We start from the raw sequence: 10,423 nt of genomic DNA, 5'->3' as shown, positions 1-10,423 counted from the left end.
TCTTACAAGTAAAGCTCCTTAAACCAATCACAAAAGAATGCACATGGTATGCATTCTCTGATAAGTGGATATTAGCCCAGAATATTGGAATAACAAAGTACAAAACACAAAGTATAAGAAAATCAAGAAGAAGAAAGACCAAAATGTGGTTACTTCATTCCTTCTTAAATGGGTGAACAAAATACCCTTGCAAGGAGTTGTAGAGACTAACTATGGAGCAGAGAGTAAAGGAAGGACAATTCAGAGACTACTCCACCTGAGAATCCTCCAATATTCAACCATCAAATCTAGACACTAGTTTGGATGCTAGCAAGTGCTGGATGACAGGAGCCTGATATAGCTATCTCCTGAGAGGCTCTGACAGCACCCGACTAATAGAGAAGTAGAGGCTCACAGCCATCCATTGGACTAAGTACAGGGTCCCCAATGAAGGAGCTAGTGAAAGGACCCAAGGAGCTGGAGGGTTTGCAGCCCATTTGGATGAAAAACAATATGAAGTAACTAGTACCCTCAGAGCTCCCAGGGACTAAAACACCAACCAAGGAGTATACATGGTAGGACTGATTGTTCTGGAAGCATGTGTATAGTAGAGGATTACAAAATCAATCATCAATGGAAGGAGAGGCCCTTGGTCCTGTGAAGGTTCTATTCCCCAGTATAGGGGAATGCCAGGAGCAGGAATCAGTAGGGTGTGGGGTGGTGAACAGGGGTAGAGGGGAGGGAACAGGGGTTTGTTTTAGTGTTTGTTTTATTGTATTTTATTTTATTGGATGGGAATCTGGCAAAGAAGACATTTTGAATGAAGAAAATATCTAATAAAACAAAACAAACAAACAAACAAACAAATAAATATCCTATGATCACAAAAAAAAAAAATTTAAACCCAAGGCTGGATGTTGTGGCCCACATCTCTAATCCCAGCACATGGGAAACATATGGAGGAGATCTCTATGAGGTCCAGTTTAAAATGCTCTATATAACCATGTCTAAGACAACCAGGACTACATTGCCAGGGACTGCCTCAGTATGGTCACAAAGATAATTAAATCCATCAGCATGACAAAAAACATAACTGAGAAAAAAATTAAAACATAAAACTCTGAAAATTACAGAGTAAATTTTGCCTGTATCTTACTGGTAGATTATGTGCTTAAAACATTGGAGGCTGTTGCATCATACCCTAACACAAAAATAATCAAAAAATAAGAATTTTATGTGATCTTTTCATGAACTGTGCCACCATGCAGAGACCAGCACGTAAGTCATTGACAAGGAACTTAAGAGCAAGTCCATCATCTTCCAAGATGAACACAGTGACACCACTGAGAATGTCAAGGCTGAGATTGGAGCAAGAAGTCATGTCATCAAAGCCCAAACATTTGTCAAGTTTGCTGCAAGCTGATTGACAGAAACCAAACCCTGCCTGACTACAACATCCAGGAAGATCCACCCTGTACATGGTGCTGTGTCTGTATGGTTGCATCATCCAGTCATTCCTTTCCTCCATACTCCAAGTTTACAACTGCAACACGATGATACAGTGCTGCCCACAAATGCTGACCATCACTGCACTGCTGTACACTGAACTGCTACAAGAACAATGGTGGTCACACCAACAACCTGTGAGGACAAAACACTCAAATAAACCTGTGCAACCTTTTGCATCAAATAATGTTTCGACTGAAGTAAAAGGACTTAAGAAAATGATGATGGTAATTGTTTGACCAGTATCTTAGTCAGGGTTTCTATTCCTGCACAAACATCAGGACCAAGAAGCAAGTTGTGGAGGAAAGGGTTTATTCAGCTTACTTCCACATTGCTGTAAATCACCAAGGAAGTCAGGACTGGAACTCAAGCAGGTCAGGAAGCAGGAGTTGATGCAGAGGCCATGGAGGGATGTTTCTTACTGGCTTGCTTCCCCTGGCTTGCTCAGCCTGCTCTCTTATAGAACCCAAGGCTTCCAGCCCAGGGATGGAACCACCCAAAAGGGGCCCTACCCCCTTGATCACTAATTGAGAAAATGCCCCACAACTGGATCTCATGGAGGCACATTCCCAACTAAGCTCCCTTCTCTGTGATAACTACAGCCTGTGTCAAGTTGACACACAAAACCAGCCAGTACAACCAGTGAGGTGTCTCAGTTTATATGTGCCTGTTGACACATTGAAGACCTTAGCCTGACTGACAGGATCCACATTGTACAAGAAATTCTATTTACTGAAGTTTTCAACTGACCTCCATGTATGTACTTTGACAGGAATACATGTATACACACATACATACACACAGACACACAACACACACACACGTGGACTCACACACACTAAAAATAGAATGAATAAATTAACAAATATAATTTAATATAATTTAAATATAATCATGAGTATACATATAAAATTATGAAATTTTAAAAATTATAAAATTTATAATATGTGTGCACCTCATATAGATATACACAGCAAGAACCATGTCAGAAACATTTGAATATGTTAGAAAGAAAGAAATATTTCACATAAAAATGTGAAAAAGAACAAAGCATAACCACAATTAAATCTGTGTTGTTATGTGAGATGTTCACATGTGTCTGCTACAACATGGCTGTGACAGTGATGAGCACAGGTGAAGCAGACACTGGTAGGCTGAGGAAATGTCACCTGTGTAAGACATGACTGCAGAGGGTCTACTGTCTGTCCTAGTCACAGCACTGAGGAAGTCAGAGCAGGTGCATGAGGAGGGCAGTTCCACTTTTTTGTGGGGCTGCTGAAATACAGATACATGATAAAGACTGCCCTGCCTCCAGGGCCACACCCTGGTTCCAATCCCTTCAGAAAGGCTCTGTAGCTCTGCCCTCAAGCACAGCTGCACCTCTGAGAGGAGATGCCATGACCTTCACCTTCACAGCCCTGCTCAGTCTTGGTGAGATGTGAAGAGGGAGAGGGGAGACTGAGGTCTGGAAATGTCAGGACCTGTAGCTCAGTGCTCACCCATCAGGAAACCCCAGGGTCTCAGGCAGTTCTGCAGAGGAGAGGACCTGCTCAGCCTTAGGGACAAATCTCTTACAAAGAACTCTCTTCCAGGACTGACTCTGAGCCTCTGGGTTCCAGTGCTGACAGGTGAGTGTGTCTGCAGCTGCCCTGAAATGCTCTTCTCTTCAGGTCCAGGATCCATGCCTGGGCAGTAATGGTGGAAAACACATGTGTGTTTGTCCTGGGGGTGGCTGGAAGGTCATGGGGTTAGGGACTGCTATCTGAGGGTGGGTGCCCTGAGTCCTAACTGCTCTGTTACTTGCAGGGTCCCTCCCTAAACCTATCCTCAGAGTACAGCCAGATTCTGTGGTCATAGTGGGGACTAAGGTGACCTTTTTGTGTGAGGAGACAATCAGAGCCAATGAGTACAATCTCTATAAAAACGGAAACCTACATACAAAATTTACAAAGAACAAACAGAAGCCAGCAAACAAGGCTGAATTCTCATTATCATATGTAGGGCAGCAAGATGCAGGGCTATATCGATGTTCCTACAGGACCCAGGCTAAATCATCAAACTACAGTGACCCCCTGAAGCTCATGGTGACAGGTGAGAGAACACACAGGGTCCTAGGCCTCAGGTTTTGATTGTCCAGATTTGGCTCTGTTAACAGGAAAGCCTGGCCACACTGTGGGACCTCAGAGCCAAGGAGGATGAGGCCTGGGGACATTTAACTGATTCCTCCTTCTCTCCTAGAAGCCTATGAGAAACCCATCCTTTCAGCCCAGGCCAGCCCTGTGGTGACTTCAAGAGGGTATGTCACCCTCCAGTGTGAGACCTGGCAGAAATACCACAGGCTCATTCTGATTGTAGGACCACAGAAGCGCTCTTGGAGGCAGGACTCACAGTATAACAACTCTACAAGGAAGTACCATGCCCTGTTCACTGTGGGCCCTGTGACCCCTAACCAGAGATGGATATGCAGATGCTACAGTTATGACAGGAAAAGACCATTCTTGTGGTCAGCTCCTAGTGAAGCCCTGGAGCTCCTGGTCTCAGGTGAGGAGCCCTAACCTTTCCATAGAATGATATTGAAATGATACAGGTGTTCATAGACCACTGTGTGTGTGCTGTATGTGAGGATCCAGGGCTCTTTAGAACTTTGATACAGAGTGCAGGAAACAGTGGGTCCAAAGATACAGAATCCAAGGCTCAGAGGGACAGCCAAGCCCAGAGTTCCCAGTAGGGAGATGATTCTCTATGAGGGCTTCTGTTACTCTAGATCAGCTCTAGCACAATCCACTAGAGCTCAGAGAATCTGAAATGACAGAGAGAGGAAGGATGACAGTAGCTCAAGACGTTGAGGATACCAGGAGAACATGCCCTGGAGAAGACTGAATCAGCTAAGCAAGAATCATAAGGACTCACAGAGCCTATGTGGGTGTGCCCAAGGACATCTGCATACATGCTGTGGCTGCTCAAAAGGATGAATTTTTTGTGATATGGAGGGGGGAGGTTGTATTTCACTGTGTAGTTCTAGAACTCACCTTGTAGACCAGGCTGGCCTCCAACTCAGAAATCTACCTGCCTCTGCCTCCTGAATGCACAGATTAAATGTGTGTGCCACAACCACCTAGCTTGCTTCAGGTTTTTATTGGCCTCTTAACAGAGGAGTGGGGATGTCTCTGACACTTTTGCCTACCCATGAGATCTCTGTGCTCCTAGTGGCTTGCCTTGTCCAGTCTTAATATGACGGTATGTGCCTAGTGTCCTTGCATCTTGTTATGCCGTGTTCAGTCGATATCATTGAAAAGCCTTCTCTTCTCTGAAACAGAGGAGTAGTGAATCTGGGGGAGAGGGGAGCAGGGGAGGACTTTGTCAGACTAGGGAGGAGGGAAGAATAGGGGAGCTGTCTTCTGGTGTATTGAATAAGAAAAGAATAAATTAAAAAGGAAAAGGTAACATCCACTGGTGGGACATTCTCTGTACCACTTTCTTTTTTTTTCTTTTTTTTTAAGATTTACTTATTTATTTTATGTATATAAATACACACTGTAGCTGCACAGATAGTTGTGAGCCTTCATCTGGCTGTTGGGAATTGACTTTTAGCACCTCTGCTTGCTCTGGTAGACCCGGCTTGCTCAGTCCCTGCTTGCTCTGGCCCAAGGATTTATTTATAATTATATATAAGTACACTGTAGCTGACTTCAAATGCACCAGAAGACAGCATCAGATATCATTACAGGTAGTTGTGAGCTATAATATGGTTGCTGGTATTTGAACTCAGGACCTTCTGAAGAGCAGTCAGCACTCTTACACGCTGATATATGTCACCAGCCCCCTCTGTGCCACTTTCAAACACACCCATGTGCTTCTTTCTGACTTCTATGTAGGGAACCTCCAAAAACCAACCCTCAAGGCTGAACCAGGCTCTGTGATCGCCTCTGGAGGAGCAATGACCATCTGGTATCAGGGGAACCTGGATGCAGACATATGTTTTCTGCATAATGAGGGAAACCAAAAAACACACAGCACACAGATCCTACAGGAACCTGGGAACAAGGGCAAGTTCTTCTTCCCTTCTGTAACACGACAACATGCAGGGCAATATCGCTGTTATTGTTACAGCTCAGCTGGTTGGTCAGAGCCCAGTGACGCCCTGGAGCTGGTGGTGACAGGTGAGGGGACAGTCAGATTGTCAACCCCAGGCTTTGCTCCCAGGAGGATCCCTTCCCACAGAGTATTCAAGAGAACACGGTTTCTTTGGTTGGTTTGGTTTGGTTTGGTTTTGGTTTTTCGAGACAGGGTTTCTCTGTGTAGCCCTGGCTGTCCTGGAACTCACTCTGTAGACCAGGCTGGCCTCAAACTCAGAAACCTGCCTGCCTCTGCCTCCCAAGTACAGGGATTAAAGGCATGCACCTTCACCGCCCGAACCCAAGAGAACTTCGTGGCAGTGTGAGAGAACATGTAACAGACCGTCTCCTTCTCTCCTAGGCATCTATGACTACTATGAACCCAGGCTGTCAGTACTGCCCAGCCCTGTGATGACAGCAGGAGAGAACATGACCCTTCAATGTGTCTCCCAGAAAGCATATGATAAGTTCATTCTCACCAAGGACGATCAGAAGTTCACTAGCTCACTGGACACAGAGTATATATCTTCTAGTGACCAGTACCAAGCCCAGTTTGTTTTGAGACCCACAACTACAGCCCACACAGGGACATTCAAATGTTATGGTTACTACAAGAATACCCCACAGCTGTGGTCAGCACCCAGTGCTCCCCAACAAATACTCATCTCAGGTAAGTCCCCACTGTCATTCTCAAACATTTCCTGACACCCTAAGCCCTTTGCCACAGGCCTGCCCCCTGCTGAGTTGCAGGTAGAGAAGGACTAAATGGAGAGCCTGTGCTCTCAAACACAGCCCTGCTTGGGGAGAAGATTGGACATGTGCTGGGCAGGAGGGGAGGGCAAAGGTGTTTGGTAGGAACCAAACCTCAGTCTCTAGCTGTCACCTTCCCTTCAGGGCTGTCCAAGAAGCCCTCTTTGCTGACACACCAAGGCCATATCGTAGAACATGGAATGAGCCTCACCCTGCAGTATTACACACACAAACACACAAACACATACACACACACACACACACACACACACACACACACACACACACCTCAGAATGGTCAGATGAAGATAGAAATGGAAGAGTCTGAGTGTGACAAGGGAACCAACACTTACCAAAAACCACACTGGCAATCTGAGTCTGGACAACCTCTCATGGGCTCACCAGAATCACCATACTCAGAATTTGCTAGTTTAGCTTTTATGTCATTGAGTTTCTATTATCACACTGGTCTGAAGAATTTAGCAAGAATAAGAGAGGGGACCCAGCTGTGTCACAAGAAACATTCATCACAGAACTCTATAATCTTATATGGTGAGAATGATGGGCATCTACAATAAATGATACAGTGGAACTCAGAAGAAACACTAAGGTCTCTTAAGTACACACACATCCTACTCCTCTTCTTCTACTCTAAGGACCAACTGAGACCATCTGTCCATGCTAGAGCATGCCCAAACCCAAGGCAGTTGAATAAAGAGAATTCCATGTCATAGCATGGGAAAGAGTAGAACCTTGTCCTCTCCAAGGAAAACAGGGGCCCTGGCTGGATGCTTAATCAGGAAACTTTGACCATCCCTAACTTCTGTAACTTCTGTATCTAATACCACAGCCACAGAGAACCTGGATCACACAATGGAGAATCTCATCAGGATGGGATTGGCTGTCGTGGTCCTCATAGTCCTTTCGATTCTAGTCACTGAAGCTTGGCAAAGCCACAAACAGACCCACCGTGCAGCTGGGAACTAATCTATACTCTGGGAAATAAATCTGATGATCTAAAGTTTTCTGTCAAAAAATACTGTTGTAGAGTTGGGAAACTGTTATGATAGAATGTCCAGGGAGCAAAACTTTGGGGTTCAGAGGAAAGTGGAAGTTTCATGATGAGGTGCTTCCTCAGTAAATGAATTACTGTCCCTCCACATACTGGGAGCCTTTCTTCCTGAATCAACACTCTTCTGAAACCATAAAGTGATGGAATATGCTGTCCCATCTGCCTGGAATGTCTTTCACCTGTTGATTTTATATCTGTATTTCTTTAAGGGATTTATTCACTCACATTTAAAGGCCTCTGTCATCATTATAAATTGTATTTAAGGCCATTTTCTTGTAAGTGTGTGAGTGTGTAGGTACATGTTGTGGGGGTAGGTGTTAGCTTACTGCCATTGCCTGTTCTTTCAGCAACTTGGTGGGCAGGGTCTTGGGAGACAAAGGCTTAGTTGGTGTTCCTGGTGGCAGCAGGCCTCCTGGAAAGCATGCAGGCCTTGGGGTGGGAAATGGAGTATGCAGTGTAGTTTATTGCTCTTTCCTAAGCATTCAGGGGAGTTGGCAAGGCGGGGCTTGGTGAGGAGAGGCTTGCCTGGTGTCCTTTAGGATGGCAGCCATCTGAGAAATCAGGCAGAGTTGTGGGTAATACTATTTTTTAAAGTAACATACCAATAAAATGTCTCCTAAATCATTGTCTTGCTCAGCGATTATCAGAGAAGCTTCCTTCTTCAGGAGATGGGAACTTATACAGTCCCACAACTGAACAGTGCAGAGAAAGATCTGAAAACCCTGAATCCTGAATGGGTAAACTCTTGGAAAAGAAAGTTTAGTTTTTCTAACAAGTCACACTGGTGCGCACAGCACACTGAAGGGCAGGGCTCATGCCCAGCAGTGTGTGGCCATCACAAAGTGAACCCACTGGCGATTTCGAGGTCTGTGCTCATAATGCTTGTCTTTTACTTATATGTGATGATGTCCTGTTCTGTGTCTTTAGGAGATGTCAGGGAATCCATAATGTAGATGTGTAAAACAAAATCACAATATTTCATACCTCACGAATATACAGTTCTATTTACCAGTGGTTCCTGTATAATTCAGAAAAAGGTTTTCATTGTTTTCCTCTTCAATTTTACCAGTCTGTATTTTTACTTACATTATTGTAACTAATGTCATTTCACTCTAAATTTCTTTTCTTTAATCTTTTTATTATTTAAGTGCATATTATACATCAAACATATTAATAATGAATATTTTATAATCAAATCATATATAATTTTTCAAGTTTATATTCATATCCTTTCATAGCCCTAAAAATATCATGAATGAATATTTATACTATCCATAACTGAAGATCCAATATATAATGTTGAATACTAAATTGTTTCAAAATATACACCATATTATTTGTGAGTTAAGCATAGTAAAAAAGCATAAAATATAAAAAAAAGAATCATTAAGAAATATATTCAAAAGCCCTGACATGATACACCTCACACAGTGAGAGTACTAAAAATGCATTATTTGCTGGGCAGTGGTGGCACATGCCTTTAATGCCAGCACTTGGGAGGCAGAGGCAGGTGGATTTCTGAGTTCGAGGCCAGCCTGGTATACAGAGTGAGTTCCAGGACAGCCAGGGCTACACAGAGAAACCTTGTCTCAAAAATATGCATTATTTACCTGTTTACATTGTCTAACAATCAGTTCACTTAAAAAAGATTGTCAGGGTTTTTAGGAGAAAAATTATTTTATCAGTAAGTATATTTTAAAAATTTCAAAGTAGCAAAAATTCTTTGAAGTTAAATATTAACAAAATGCTAGTTTCAAGCACAGTTAGAAAAATTATCAATAATATTTCCATGATGTTTGTAGAACATGATTTTAATATTTTCAACTGTTAATATTCAACAAATGGATTAATTGTATTAAGATATATTTCATTATGTCCCCCTTTTCATTTATGATTTTATTAATTTGGATACTGTCTCTGCCCTCTAGTTAGTCTGGCTAAGGGTTTATCTACCTTCTTGATTTTCTCAAAGAACCAGTTCCTGATTTGGTTGATTCTTTGTATAGTTCTTTTTGTTTCTATTTGGTTGATTTCTGCCCTGAGTTTGGTTATTTCCTGCCATCTTCTCCTCTTGGGTGTTTTTGCTTCTTTTTGTTCTAGAGCTTTCAAGTGTGCTCTCTTCAGTTTCTTTTTGGGAGTACTTGGAGCTATGAATTTTCCTCTTACCATTGCTTTCATTGTGTCCTATAAGTTTTGGGATGATGTGTCTTCGTTTTCATTAAATTCTAAAAAGCCTTTAATTTCTTTCTTTCTTTATTTATTTATTTCTTCCTTGTTCAGCTTCCATGTGTATGTGTGCTTTCCTTTTGTTTTTCGGATTTATTTATTAGTATACATACATACACCGTAGGTATCTTCAGACATACCAGAAGAGGGCATCAGATCTCATTACAGGTGGTTGTGATTAACCATGTGGTTGCTGGGATTTGAACTCAGGACCTTCGGAAGAGCAAGCAGTTAGTCTTAACCACTGAGGCATCTCTCAGCCCTGCTTTTTCATTTTGAGCAGAATGTTTTCTTCATTTGTAAATAATCTGTTGTCTAAATTTTATCTACAGTCTTTTATAATAAACTATGCTCTTATACCAAAAAAAAAAAAATTTCACTGTGTGATAGTTGGTATATGCTCAGCCCAGGGAGTAGCACTATTAGAAAGTGAGGCCCTATGGATGGAACTAGAAAATATCATCCTCAGTGAGGTAACCCATTCACAAATATACACACATGGTATGCACTCACTGATAAGTGGATAATAGCCCAGAAGCTCAGAATACCCAAAACACAATTCACAGACCACATGAAGCTCAAGAAGAAGGAAGATCAAAGTGTGGGTGCTTCAGTTCTTCTTAGAAGGGGGAACAAAATACTCACGGGAGCAAAGACGGAGACAGAGTGTGGAGCAGAGACTGAAGGAAAGGCCATACAGAGACTGTCCTGCCACGGACCGGGATTTCTCGCGGGGTCCCTGTTCCGCGGGACACGGGATTCTGGCCAGGTGGGC

General features: G+C 42.9%; 1 protein-coding gene across 3 annotated transcripts in view; it reads left to right on the top strand.

Moving 5' to 3' along the window:
• The first annotated feature begins 2,783 nt into the window (after nucleotides 1–2,783).
• The window catches only part of Lilrb3 (leukocyte immunoglobulin like receptor B3), a 50,088-nt gene continuing 42,448 nt past the window's right edge, over nucleotides 2,784–10,423 (top strand). For all 3 annotated transcript variants that reach the window (XM_031385049.1, XM_031385048.1, XM_031385047.1), the window contains exons 1-6: nucleotides 2,784–2,916; nucleotides 3,078–3,113; nucleotides 3,292–3,576; nucleotides 3,724–4,026; nucleotides 5,361–5,645; nucleotides 5,962–6,270. In XM_031385049.1, coding sequence (XP_031240909.1) covers nucleotides 2,883–2,916; nucleotides 3,078–3,113; nucleotides 3,292–3,576; nucleotides 3,724–4,026; nucleotides 5,361–5,645; nucleotides 5,962–6,270 — 1,252 coding nt within the window. In that variant the 5' untranslated portion in view covers nucleotides 2,784–2,882. The remainder of the gene's footprint in view (nucleotides 2,917–3,077; nucleotides 3,114–3,291; nucleotides 3,577–3,723; nucleotides 4,027–5,360; nucleotides 5,646–5,961; nucleotides 6,271–10,423) is intronic.

The sequence above is a fragment of the Mastomys coucha genome, unplaced genomic scaffold (assembly GCF_008632895.1).
Source record: "Mastomys coucha isolate ucsf_1 unplaced genomic scaffold, UCSF_Mcou_1 pScaffold21, whole genome shotgun sequence".
NCBI lineage: Eukaryota > Metazoa > Chordata > Mammalia > Rodentia > Muridae > Mastomys > Mastomys coucha.
This window is presented reverse-complemented; position numbering and strand designations above follow the sequence as displayed.